Source organism: Mustelus asterias, chromosome 21, assembly GCF_964213995.1.
Source record: "Mustelus asterias chromosome 21, sMusAst1.hap1.1, whole genome shotgun sequence".
NCBI lineage: Eukaryota > Metazoa > Chordata > Chondrichthyes > Carcharhiniformes > Triakidae > Mustelus > Mustelus asterias.
Genome location: NC_135821.1, coordinates 54156867 through 54171648, shown reverse-complemented (window position 1 = coordinate 54171648; position 14782 = coordinate 54156867). Strand labels below are relative to the sequence as shown.

General features: G+C 45.3%; 1 protein-coding gene across 2 annotated transcripts in view; it reads right to left on the bottom strand.

The window, feature by feature from the left end:
- Positions 1-14782, bottom strand: part of kiaa0319l (KIAA0319-like ortholog) — an 88113-nt gene that overhangs the window by 36436 nt on the left and 36895 nt on the right. For both annotated transcript variants that reach the window (XM_078237903.1, XM_078237904.1), the window contains 2 exons: positions 6613-6710; positions 3190-3277 (listed from right to left, as the gene is read on the bottom strand). In XM_078237903.1, the coding sequence (XP_078094029.1) occupies positions 3190-3277; positions 6613-6710 (186 nt within the window). The remainder of the gene's footprint in view (positions 1-3189; positions 3278-6612; positions 6711-14782) is intronic.

Sequence of the window (14782 nt, the reverse complement as noted above, 5' to 3'; positions counted from 1 at the left end):
TCTGGATCTCACAGCTTTTATATTTTAACCAGTCTGTCATGCAGGACCTTGTCAAAAGCCATGCTAAAATCCATCAAGACCACATGAACTGCATTACTCTCATCAATCCTCTTTGTTACTTCCCCTAAAAAATACAATCAGTCACACACGATCTTCCCTTAAATCCATGCCAACTATCCAATGATTGATCCATGCCTTTGTAAATGACAGCTTATCTTGTCCCTTAGTATTGATTCTAATAATTTTCCCACTCCAGAGGTTAGACTGACCGGCCTCCAAATGCACCCAAACTCTATCAGAAAACTATCACTTTTAAATAAAGTACTCCAGTTATTTGGATTTGTTTTTCAATTGGTCATATCGTCTCACTTTTTGTTAATACTCAGAGTGCTGCTTTTCCTCTTATTGTCTCTGTTCTGTTTGTCACTTCTTAGAGTCACAGAGGTTTACAGCATGGAAACAGGCCCTTCGGCCCAATTTGTCCATGCCGCCCTTTTTTAAAATAAAATCCCTAAGCTAATCCCAATTGCCTGCATTTGGCCCATATCGCTCTATTCCCATCGTACCCATGTAAATATCTAAATGCTTTTTAAAAGACAAAATTGTACCCACCTCTACTACTACCTCTGGCAGCTTGTTCCAGACACTCACCACCCTGTGTGTGAAAGAATTGCCCCTCTGGACACTTTTATATCTCTCCCCTCTCACCTTAAACCTATGCCCTCTAGTTTTAAACTCCCCCACCTTTGGGAAAAGATATTGGCGAGCTGATCTATGCGCCTCATTATTTTATAGACTTCTATAAGATCACCCCTCAGACTCCTACGCTCCAGAGAAAAAAGCCCCAGTCTATCCAGCCTCTCCTTATAACTCGATCCATCAAGTCCCGGTAGCATCCCAGTAAATCTTTTCTGCACTCTTTCTAGTTTAATGATATCTTTTCTATAATAGGGTGACCAGAACTGTACACAGTATTCCAAGTGTGGCCTTATCAATGTCTTGTACAACTTCAACAAGACATTCCAACTCCTGTATTCAATGTTCTGACCGATGAAACCAACCATGCCAAATCCCTTCTTCTGCCCCAATAGCCTTAACTGTGTTTGCTTAATTAAAAATAACACCATTCTATTTTTAAAAAATGTCCTATTTGTCCTGCCTGCCTTTATGCATTCTTAAAGGCCCGGCAGTGTTTAATAATTCAATAGTTTAAAAAAAACAACAATTTGGCTCTTTTGATTCCATAGCTTTGGTACCACTCCAGTATATTTTTTAAAATAACCTCAGTTGTACCCACAGGCTCCCTACCCACCATTTTAAAAATAGGTTTCTGTTTTTCCATTGACTCCAATCTCTGCATTTGATCATTCAAGATGGGCCCAGTTTCCTTTTCTTAAAAGTAGGAAAATAGCCTTGTAATCAATGTGATGGGGAAACTGATTGGTCTTATTCAAAAAATCTAAACACCTTATTAATATGTTAGTTTCCATTATAGAAATTAAGTTCAACACACTGCAACTACATCCTTGTGTCAATGGAATCAATACACATAGGTGTGACATAGGTTAACCAATTATAGTTATACAAGTAGTTTCCATTATAAATATGATCACAGGAATTTAGAATGGAACAGTTGACAGGAATTTTGTGCAGGCACAAGGTTTTGAATATAAGTAATAACAACAGAATGTCTGATTTCACAGTGGGACTGACTTATATTTCTGTTCCTGTTGAATTCTCCCACCTCTCCCCCCATCCTTTAACTCTACTTTCTCCAGACGACAGATGTATACTTCATGTTGAATTCCGTGTGCAATGTTGTGCAAGATAAGCAGGTAATAAACTTAGAAAAGTTTACATCTGTAAACATTTCCTCTGACTTCAGCCAGGCTAATGAGGTTGGCTTGCTAGAGTATGAAAAGAAATACCTTTTGAGTCTTAATTGATGGTTAAATCAGGGAGCCTCATGCTCCCTATTTAAAGCAGGTGTGTCAGACTCCCAGCCTGCATTCAGCAGGGAGCAACTGGGAGATGTAGGAAGGATATCAGAGGTAGGTTCTTTATGCAGAGAGTGGTTGGGGTGTGGAATGGACTGCCTGCAGTGATAGTGGAGTCAGACACTTTAGGAACATTTAAGCGGTTATTGGATAGGCACATGGAGCACACCAGGATGATAGGGAGTGGGATAGCTTGATCTTGGTTTCAGATAAAGCTCGGCACAACATCGTGGGCCGAAGGGCCTGTTCTGTGCTGTACTGTTCTATGTTCTATGTATGGTGTAAATAAAGTAACTTGGTGGACGGGACTTTCGCCTCCATTGCGTTATTAAAAATAAAACATCTAAAACCTTCAGTAGCAAGTCTGTCCTTCTCACAAATGCCAAGTTGAAATTGCAACTAATAAATTGTACAAAATGAACTTGTGTGGTTAACGTAGATTCTTCACATTGATTTCACTGGATGCGTCAAAAAGGCAAAAACTGTCGTAGGATCATAAGAGTCGCTACGGTGCAGAAGGAGGCCATTCACCCCATTGAGCCTGCACCGACAACCATCCCATCCAAGCCCTATCCCCACCCTGCTAATCCTCCTGACACGAAGGGGCAATTTAACATGGCCAATCAACCTAACCCATACATCTTTGGGCTGTGGGAGGAAACTGGAGCACCCGGCGGAAACCCACGCAGACACAGGGAGAATGTGCAAACTCCACACACACAGTCACCCGAGGCCGGAATTGAACCCGGATCCCTGGCGCTGTGAGGCAGCAGTGCTAACTAACCACTGTGCCACCCTAAGTACATCGTATGTGGTAACATTTGTTTACAATTTATTTTATAATCTGAAAGCAGTCGTAATGTCACTGTACAACAAATATTCAGCACGTTCTAAAAAATATTAAAGGACATTACATACAAGTTTGCATCCTGGTTGGATAAATAATTTTGGGTCATCTCAATTGACTTTCTTCTTCATTCTAACATAATTTCTAACCCATGCTCCCACTCGTGGGTGTACATGGTCCTACAATAAGGCACCCTGGCTTAGCTGTTCATTGTTGCAGAGACCGACTTACCAGTCAGCTTGTTAGCATTTGAACATACACTTGCACCGTATTTTTTAAAAAAAATTTCCTCTTACTCTGTATCGCCTGCTATACTTGGTCATATTTAAAGGCATGAATACTAACCTGGTTTAACAGTCACATTCACTGATCCTTCTCCATATGCATTATCTCCATGAACAATTAATTTAAACATGTAGAAACCAACCGAAAGCTGAAAAATTGAAGTGCCGTTCATGTTATGATGTGGTACACTCATATATGCATTGCATATGTGCTAAAACTACATATAAAATGTATTTTCCATTATGCAACAAAGTTTATTTCATAATAGGATACAATATAGCCAAAGCATACTGCATTATAAATATCAAAACTCTTAGAATCATAGAATCCCTACAGTGCAGAAGGAGGCCATTTGGCCCATCAAGCCTGCACCAACAACAATCCCACCCAGGCTTATCCCCGCAATCCCACATATTTACCCTGCTTATCCCCCCCGATGCTAAGGGCAATTTAGCATGATCAATGCACCTAACCAGTACATCTTTGGAGTGTGGGAGGAAACTAGAGCACCCGGAGGAAACCCATGCAGATACAGGGAGAACATGCAAACTCCACACAGAGTGACCCAAGGCTAGAATTGAACCCGGGTCCCTGGCGCTGTGAGGCAGCAGTGCTAACCACTGGGTCATCATGCTGCCAGGGCACTTAACACCCTTCTGATTTTTTTTCTCACAATGCATCAGCCTTTAAAATTGTGGATTAGATTAATCTACACAACCAGACAGCAAGAACAAAGTAGATCCCAACACTGGCTAAGACTAAAATGTTTAATGCCACTGACTAAATTGCTGGGAGTAAAAACAAACTTAATCGCTTTTTACTGCCATTATAATGTTACAACCCCACTTGATGTTATAACAGTAATTTCATTGTTGTAATAACATAAGCCTACTTGTGACACTATTAAAAAATAAACTTAAACTGGACGGGAAGATCCCAGCAAAGAATTCTAGCTCAAAGGCCACATTTTTTTTCAATAAAACAAGGAGGAACACATTCATAGGACCACTAATTCACTTTAACAACAAGAACAAAAACATTTACTAAACATGGAGAAGTTGGATTATGATACAATCCTCCTTTACTTACCCCTTAGCTGAACAAATACACAGATTTGAAGGTTAACATGGATTACAAAATATATCACAAGCTATAGAGGTCTCAGTAACACAATGTCCCTTCAAACACACGGATTGGCTGGCTGTGGTCAAATACACTCTCCACTCTGAACCCAAGTGAATGTTTGTGGACTTCTCTAAATCCCCCCCAGGTGAGAGATAGAAGTGAGAATATAAAAGAAACAGCCAATGCAAATAAAAATTTGGTAGGCAAACTGAGATGGGGTCGATGAGAAAATACAAGAAAGAGAAAAGGAGAAAAAGCATGGTAGAAAAATTAGAGAATGAAATGCAAGAACCTAGATATTTAAAAAACACCTTCCTCAGCAAATCCATTAAAGAACATCAGGTATATTTTAAAAAGGTAGTTGTATCGGGGTGAGGAGTCACAAATTCATAGAATCCTACAGTACAGGAGGAGGACATTTGGCCCATCGAGTCTGCACCGACCACAATCCCACCCATGCCCTATCCCCATAACCCTATGCACTTACCCTAGCTAATCCCCCTGACACTAAGGGGCAATTTATTATGGCCAATCCACCTAACCCGCACATCTTTGGACTTGGAGAACCTGGAGGAAACCCACGCAGACACGGGGAGAATGTGCAAACTTCACACGAACAGCGACCCAAGCCGGGAATCGAACCCGGGTTCCTGGCGTTGTGAGGCAGCAGCGTTAACCACTCTGCCACCGTGCCACCCCGATTGTTGTGGTAAATCAAAAATAATGCGTCAATTAATTTTTAGGAATGTACAATAATCTTTGGCCAAATCAACCATTACTCAGATTTTACTGTGCTGAGCATGTCATTTAGGTCAACTTCAAGGGTGAAATTAACAATTGAGGTTTATACTTAGGTTCTTGTTTATTTACAGTGAAGTTAACATGCTTACTGACCCACATAATTCACATCCTGGTGAACTGTTAAACATCGAGCATAATTCTTTTTGATGCCACACAGTATGAAGGCCAGAACAGTAACTAATCACTTTAGGAATAATGATATACTGTAAAGCTTCACTATTCATGAAGGTTACATTCCCATGAAACCCCGTAAACAGCGAAATCACAAAACAATTAACATGCTTTTCAGTGGTAGTCAATTTGATAGGTTCCAGCAATGCGAGAGCAGTATCGATTTGTGCAGTCACTGCACAGAAAATTGTGGTACTTGTATACAACAGGTGGGGGAGCCTCTGAGTATTACAACTCATCTTGAAAATTTGAAGAGGGAACAATCCTCATTTGAACAAAAGAATCACCTCAAAACTGGCAGATAAAATTAATGAACATTTCAAAATTGCACCGAGCCATTACTGCAGCTCTAGACCAAGAGATTTGGACATTTCCAGGTTAATCTCTCCGTTTGGGCTATACTCCAGCTGCAACCATTCCAGGCACCACCTTTCAGCCCTGTCGGAAAGGTGCTTAAAAAAAATAGAACCAAATGTCCACAGCCAGTACTAATGGAATAAATCTACTTCCAGACACTTTGAATACATGAACAAGGATGTCGTGAAAGGTGGAATTTTACTGTAGTCAATCAAATTCAGTGAACAACTACATAGTCTATCTACCCTTGCACTTATCTTCGTTCATTAAAAATGTATGTTTTAAATCATCATTCAAGGCCCATAACTGCTATCTGTGGTGATAGCATAAATCAAGTCTAATGCCTGTTCAAGATTTGGTCTCAAAGAGTTAATGGCCTACAAGCAGATGTTTCCAAATCGATCACTAATATGGGAATCCAAATCGTTTTCAATAACTGATGAACAAGGTCAAATCATTGGGCTTCATCGAATCCTTGCAGTGCAGAAAGAGGCTATTCGGTCCATCAAATCTGCACCGACCCTCTGATAAGAGTGTTTTACCCAGCCTCTCTCTCCAGCCCTGTCCCCATAATGCTGCACATTCATCATGGCTAATCCATCTAACCCACACATCTTGGGACACTAAGGGACAATACAGCATGGTCAGTCCACCTAACCTGCACATCTTTTGACGGTGGGAGGAAACCAGAGCAGTTGGGGTAAACCCAAAAGCTGGAGAAATGGGGAGAATGTGCAAACTCCTCACAGACAGTCACCCAGGGCATGAAGTGAACCTGGGTCCCTGGCGCTGTCAGGCAGCAGAGCTAACCACTGAGAATCACTTGAGAATTAATTGTGTAAGCTTACATCAAATAAACAGTTGCCAAAAATATTGCACTAAGCAACATCCTGCATTCATTCATGTTGCACTGTCAGAGCAGTCTATGTTATTCATGTTGTAGCACATTGAGGAAGAACCCAAGCAATACATTAGTAATTACAATAACAACTAGATTACTTAGATGATTAATTATCTTCATCCACTTACTTTGGAGAGTTTAAGAGACATTGAGTGTTTGCCCTCCATCTCTCCCACGTAGTCTAGTGGGTGCGTGGTAAGTTGCCAGTCATATTTATAGCTCAATCCTTGGAAACATGAACAATTCAGAATGAATGCGATGTTGCATTTTAAAGCTCGTGCCTGCTGTTACAACAATTCTTCGGGGCAAAAGTATGTACACTCGAACATGTAAAAGAAATGCGTTCAATAGTAAGTAGCTTTCAGTCTATAGAATCCTGCAGTGCAGAAGGAAGCCATTCGGCCCATCAAATCTACACCGACCACAATCCCACCTAGGCGCCATCCTCCACAACCCCATGCATTTACCCGAGCCAGTCCCTCTGACACTAAGGGGCAATTTAGCATGGCCAATCCACTTAACCAGCACATCTCTGGACTGGGTGAGGAACACAGTAAGAAGTCTCACAACACCAGGTTAAAGTCCAACAGGTTTATTTGGTAGCACAAGCCACTAGCTTTCGGACCGCTGTTCCTTCATCAGCTGAGTGGGATTTCAGTTCACAAACAGGGCATATAAAGACACAAACTCAATTTACAAAATAATGGTTGGAATGCGAGTCTTTACAGGTAATCAAGTCTTAAAGGTACAGACAACGTGAGTAGAGAGAGGGTTAAGCACAGGTTAAAGAGATGCGTATTGTCTCCAGCCGGGACAGTTAGTGAGATTTTGCAAGCCCAGGCAATTCGTGGGGGTGACAGATAGTGTGACATGAACCCAAGATCCCAGTTGAGAAAACCAGAACACCCGGAGGAAACCCACGCAGCCACAGGGAGAACGTGCAAACTCCACACAGACAGTGACCCAAGCCAAGAATCAAACCCAGGTCCCTAATGCTGTGAGGCAGCAGTGCTAACCACTGTGCCACCGTGCCTCCCCATTGCTTAAAAGTATTCTAACCCATTGAGCGATTTATATCTTTTCTGACAGTGCTTATTTTCTGTCTCATCATGGAAATCCTCAGTGTGAGATCAAGTGAATTTGCTTCCACTAGAATTGTTGGATTGGCATCAGTACTAATGCTTGGTGTTTACGTGGAAGAATCTGAACTGGGAAGCACCACTGGGCTGCCCTCAAACCCATTTGGCTTGTTTCAAGTAACTTTTGGAACAGAGGAAAAAGGGATATGGTCCAGGTGCAGGTCAGTGGGACTAGGCACAAAAATGGTTCGGCACAGGCAAGAAGGGCCAAAAGGCCTGTTTCTGTGCTGTAACGTTCTATGGTTCTATCTCCCATGAGAAAACCATCCACCAGGTACACGGTACACACTCTTGCAACTCGGCCAACGTTGTCTCCCTGATATGCTGCAGGAAAGGATGTCCCGAGGCATGGTACATTGGGGAGACCATGCAGACGCTACGACAACGGATGAATGAACACCGCTCGACAATCACCAGGCAAGAGTGCTCTCTTCCTGTTGGGGAACACTTCAGCGGTCACGGGCATTTGGCCTCTGATCTTCGGGTAAGCATTCTCCAAGGCGGCCTTCACGACACATGACAGCGCAGAGTCGCTGAGCAGAGACTGATAGCCAAGTTCTGCACACATGAGGACGGCCTCAACTGGGATCTTGGGTTCATGTCACACTATCTGTAACCCCCACGACTTGCCTGGACTTGCAAAATCTCACTAACTGTCCTGTCTGGAGACAATACACATCTCTTTAACCTGTGCTTAACGCTCTGTCCACTCACATTGTCTGTACCTTTAAGACTTGATTACCTGTAAAGACTCGCATTCCAATCATTATTTTGTAAATTGAGTTTGTGTCTTTATATACCCTGTTTGTGAACAGAACTCCCACTCACCTGACGAAGGAGCAGCGCTCCGAAAGCTAGTGGATTTTGCTACCAAATAAACCTGTTGGACTTTAACCTGGTGTTGTGAGACTTCTTACTGTGTTTACGGAGGATAACAGTTACAGCCTTTGGCTATTTCACTGGAAGACTGCATGAAAAAGCGATACAAGATGGAGCAAGAAAAGTCAGCTAATGAGGTAGGAATGAGAATTAAAAATGAAAACTTTCACACTGGTAGTACATTGCCAATTTTTCTGGGTAAGGAAATAGGTCTCAGTTTTTAAATGTTGAATCTTTAATAAATAATAATTACCCTCCTTTCCCCAGCCTGGGTCGTGCTAATTCTGGGCCCTGTGTTACACTGAGACTTCACGCTGCATTTTTTTCCACGCGACAGTCACCAACTCCTCCCATCACCCACCATTTTCTGCCCTCGGTGCAGTTGCAGAAGTGCTTTTCAACAGACGCGGGAAATAACATTTTTTTTTAAAAAAACGTGGTTTCTGAATAAGTGCAGAAAAATGTCAGCTGTTACTTATTTTTATTAGTGCTTTATAATGTTTTGTCATTGTTTTATGTCACTGGCACAGAGTCCAAAGATGAGCGGGTTAGGTTGATTGGCCATTCTAAATTGACCCTAGTGTCAGGGGGATTAGCAGGGTAAATGTGTGGGGTTAAGGGAATAGAGCCTGGATGGGATTGCAGTTGGTACAGACTCGATGGAGGGGATGCAGAGGAGATTCACCAGGATGCTGCCTGGGATGGTACATTTAAGTTGTGAAGAGAGGTTGGATAGGCTTGGGTTGTTTTCGTTGGAGCACAGAAGACTGAGGGGGCGACTCGATTGAGGTGTTCAAGATTATGAGGGGCATGGACAGGCAGCAGCTGTTTCCCTTAGTTGAAGGGTCAGTTATGAGGGGACACAAGTTAAAAGTGAGGGGTGGGTGGTTTGGGGGGGGGGGATTTGAGGAAACACCTTCTTACTCAGAGGGTGGTGACGGTCTGGAATGCACTGCCTGGGAGGGTGGTGGAGGCGGGATGCCTCATATCCTTTAAAAAGTACCTGGATGAGTACTTGGCGCGCCATAGCATTCAAGGCTATGGGCCAAGTGCTGGCGTGGGATTAGGTGGGCAGTTCAGGGCATTCTATATGTTGGTGCAGACTCGATGGGCCAAAGGGCATCCTCTGCACTGTAGTAATCTGTGATGGGCCAAATGGCCTCCTTCTGTACTGTAGTGATTCTATGATTCAGAGGTTTACACAGTAAGAAGTTTAACAACACCAGGTTAAAGTCCAACAGGTTTATTTGGTAGCAAAAGCCACACAAGCTTTCGAGGCTCTGAGCCCCTTCTTCAGGTGAGTGGGAATTCTGTTCACAAACAGAACTTATAAGACACAGACTCAATTTACATGAATAATGGTTGGAATGCGAATACTTACAACTAATCCAGTCTTTAAGAAACAAAACAATGGGAGTGGAGAGAGCATCAAGACAGGCTAAAAAGATGTGTATTGTCTCCAGACAAGACAGCCAGTGAAACTCTGCAGGTCCACGCAACTGTGGGAGTTACAAATAGTGTGACATAAATTCTGATTCTAGGATCGCATGATAAAGACTCAGGAGGAAAAAAGCAGAAATATTTATGTGAAATAGTGTGACATAAACCCAATATCCCGGTTGAGGCCGTCCTTGTGTGTGCGGAACCTGGCTATCAGTTTCTGCTCCGCGACTCTGCGCTGTCGTGTGTCGCGAAGGCCGCCTTGGAGAACGCTTACCCGAATATCAGAGGCCGAATGCCCGTGACCGCTGAAGTGCTCCCCAACAGGAAGAGAACAGTCTTGCCTGGTGATTGTCGAGCGGTGTTCATTCATCCGTTGTCGCAGCGTCTGCATAGTTTCCCCAATGTACCATGCCTCGGGACATCCTTTCTTGCAGCGTATCAGGTAGACAACGTTGGCCGAGTTGCAAGAGTATGTACCGTGTACCTGGTGGATGGTGTTCTCACGTGAGATGATGGCATCTGTGTCGATGATCCGGCACGTCTTGCAGAGGTTGCTGTGGCAGGGTTGTGTGGTGTCGTGGTCACTGTTCTCCTGAAGGCTGGGTAGTTTGCTGCGGACAATGGTCTGTTTGAGGTTGTGCGGTTGTTTGAAGGCAAGAAGTGGGGGTGTGGGGATGGCCTTGGCGAGATGTTCGTCTTCATCAATGACATGTTGAAGGCTCCGGAGGAGATGCCGTAGCTTCTCCGCTCCGGGGAAGTACTGGACAACGAAGGGTACTCTGTCCACTGTGTCCCGTGTTTGTCTTCTGAGGAGGTCGGTGCGGTTTTTCGCTGTGGCGCGTTGGAACTGTTGATCAATGAGTCTAGCGCCATATCCTGTTCTTATGAGGGCATCTTTCAGCGTCTGGAGGTGTCTGTTGCGATCCTCCTCATCCGAGCAGATCCTGTGTATTCGGAGGGCTTGTCCGTAGGGGATGGCTTCTTTAACGTGTTTAGGGTGGAAGCTGGAGAAGTGGAGCATCGTGAGGTTATCCGTGGGCTTGCGGTACAGTGAGGTGCTGAGGTGACCGTCCTTAATGGAGATGCGCGTGTCCAAGAATGCAACCGATTCCGGAGAGTAGTCTATGGTGAGCCTGATGGTGGGATGGAACTTGTTGATGTCATCATAGAGTTGTTTCAGTGATTGTTCACCATGAGTCCAAAGGAAGAAAATGTCATCGATGTATCTAGTGTATAGCACCGGTTGAAGGTCCCGTGCGGTGAAGAAGTCTTGTTCGAACCTGTGCATGAAGATGTTGGCATATTGAGGTGCAAATTTGGTCCCCATGGCTGTTCCGTGTGTCTGGATGAAGAACTGGTTGTTGAAGGTGAAGATATTGTGGTCCAGGATGAAGCGGATGAGATGTAAAATTGCATCTGGAAACTGGCAGTTGTTGGCGCTGAGCACTGAGGCCGTTGCAGCAATGCCATCGTCATGGGGGATGCTGGTGTAGAGTGCTGAGACATCCATTGTGACGAGGAGCGCTCCTGGTTCAACTGCTCCATGTGTGCCGAGTTTCTGTAGGAAGTCCGTCGTGTCGCGACAAAAGCTGGGGGTTCTTTGTACAATGGGTTTCAGGATGCCCTCGACATAGCCGGAGAGGTTCTCGCACAGGGTCCCATTGCCCGATACGATGGGACGGCCGGGTGTGTTTGCCTTGTGTATCTTCGGGAGGCAGTAGAGATCTCCAACGCGGGGAGTACGTGGGATGAGAGCACGGAGGGTGTTCTGAAGGTCCGGATCAAAGGTCTTGATCAGAGTGTTGAGTTGACGGGTGTGTTCTTTGGTCGGATCTGCAGGTAACTGTCTGTAGTGTTCCTCGTTGTTGAGTTGTCGGTACACTTCTTTGCAGTAATCCGTTCTGTTCAGTATGACGATGGCCCCTCCTTTGTCTGCTGGTTTGATGACAATGTTGCGGTTGGTCTTGAGAGCGTGGATGGCGTTACGTTGTGCTTGGGTGATGTTCGGGGCTGTCTTGTGAGTGCGGCTGATGAATTTGGTGTTGACGCACCTCCTGACGGCTTGGGCATACATGTCAAGTCGAGGGCAGCGGCCTTCCGGAGGAGTCCAATTCGACTCTTTCCTCTTCGGATGCACTGCGGATCTCTCTGTCGGCTGTTCCAGTTCATTGGCTGTCTCATTGTGTTCGTTGTTGGCCTCTTGGGGTTTGTGGAAGAACTCCCTCAGCCTCATTCGCCTGATGAATTCCTCTGTGTCTGCTGCGAGACTGATGGGGTCTATTTTGGTGGTGGGGCAAAAATTAAGCCCTCGGCTGAGAACTTCGATTTCATCTGGTTGAAGTGTGTAGTCGGACAAGTTGACAATGGACTTCCCTGCAGTGGGACTGTTTCCTACTGTGGTACCGGGGGAGGCTTGGTTGCTGCTGGTGGTGATGCCGAGTTTCTCAAGTTTCCTGTTCTTGGTGTGCATGTAGATGGTGTAGTTCCTTTGTCTCGTCTGCTTGGCAGAGTTTCGCAGCTGGTCTGCGTCCTGAGCGCAAGTTGAGAATATGGATTCGATCTTGGTTTCCAGGCTGCGGCGTTTGCTGTAGAGTTGGTGTATGAGGTGGTTGAGGAGGGTGAGAGAGGTGCGACGGCAAAGTCGCGACACGACGGACTTCCTACAGAAACTCGGCACACATGGAGCAGTTGAACCAGGAGCGCTCCTCGTCACAATGGATGTCTCAGCACTCTACACCAGCATCCCCCATGACGATGGCATTGCTGCAACGGCCTCAGTGCTCAGCGCCAACAACTGCCAGTTTCCAGATGCAATTTTACATCTCATCCGCTTCATCCTGGACCACAATATCTTCACCTTCAACAACCAGTTCTTCATCCAGACACACGGAACAGCCATGGGGACCAAATTTGCACCTCAATATGCCAACATCTTCATGCACAGGTTCGAACAAGACTTCTTCACCGCACGGGACCTTCAACCGGTGCTATACACTAGATACATCGATGACATTTTCTTCCTTTGGACTCATGGTGAACAATCACTGAAACAACTCTATGATGACATCAACAAGTTCCATCCCACCATCAGGCTCACCATAGACTACTCTCCGGAATCGGTTGCATTCTTGGACACGCGCATCTCCATTAAGGACGGTCACCTCAGCACCTCACTGTACCGCAAGCCCACGGATAACCTCACGATGCTCCACTTCTCCAGCTTCCACCCTAAACACGTTAAAGAAGCCATCCCCTACGGACAAGCCCTCCGAATACACAGGATCTGCTCGGATGAGGAGGATCGCAACAGACACCTCCAGACGCTGAAAGATGCCCTCATAAGAACAGGATATGGCGCTAGACTCATTGATCAACAGTTCCAACGCGCCACAGCGAAAAACCGCACCGACCTCCTCAGAAGACAAACACGGGACACAGTGGACAGAGTACCCTTCGTTGTCCAGTACTTCCCCGGAGCGGAGAAGCTACGGCATCTCCTCCGGAGCCTTCAACATGTCATTGATGAAGACGAACATCTCGCCAAGGCCATCCCCACACCCCCACTTCTTGCCTTCAAACAACCGCACAACCTCAAACAGACCATTGTCCGCAGCAAACTACCCAGCCTTCAGGAGAACAGTGACCACGACACCACACAACCCTGCCACAGCAACCTCTGCAAGACGTGCCGGATCATCGACACAGATGCCATCATCTCACGTGAGAACACCATCCACCAGGTACACGGTACATACTCTTGCAACTCGGCCAACGTTGTCTACCTGATACGCTGCAAGAAAGGATGTCCCGAGGCATGGTACATTGGGGAAACTATGCAGACGCTGCGACAACGGATGAATGAACACCGCTCGACAATCACCAGGCAAGACTGTTCTCTTCCTGTTGGGGAGCACTTCAGCGGTCACGGGCATTCGGCCTCTGATATTCGGGTAAGCGTTCTCCAAGGCGGCCTTCGCGACACACGACAGCGCAGAGTCGCGGAGCAGAAACTGATAGCCAGGTTCCGCACACACAAGGACGGCCTCAACCGGGATATTGGGTTTATGTCACACTATTTCACATAAATATTTCTGCTTTTTTCCTCCTGAGTCTTTATCATGCGATCCTAGAATCAGAATTTATGTCACACTATTTGTAACTCCCACAGTTGCGTGGACCTGCAGAGTTTCACTGGCTGTCTTGTCTGGAGACAATACACATCTTTTTAGCCTGTCTTGATGCTCTCTCCACTCCCATTGTTTTGTTTCTTAAAGACTGGATTAGTTGTAAGTATTCGCATTCCAACCATTATTCATGTAAATTGAGTCTGTGTCTTATAAGTTCTGTTTGTGAACAGAATTCCCACTCACCTGAAGAAGGGGCTCAGAGCCTCGAAAGCTTGTGTGGCTTTTGCTACCAAATAAACCTGTTGGACTTTAACCTGGTGTTGTTAAACTTCTTACTGTGTTTACCCCAGTCCAACGCCGGCATCTCCACATCAGAGGTTTACAGCATGGAACAGGCGCTTCGGCCCAATTTGTCCATGCCGCCCAGTTTTTAACCACTAAGCTAGTCCCAGTTGCCCGCATTTGGCCCATATCCCTCTATACCCATCTTAGCCATGCAGCTGTCTAAATGCTTGTTACCGGACAAAATTGTACCCGCCTCTACTACTGCCTCTGGCAGCACGTTCCAGACACTCACCACCCTCCGAGTGAAAACATTGCCCCCTGGACTCTTTTGTACATTTTATATCCAGTTCACCCATTTATGGTTAGGCATTCTAACGTTATTCCACACACACATAAAATTCCAAAATCCAGAAATGCCTTGGTCT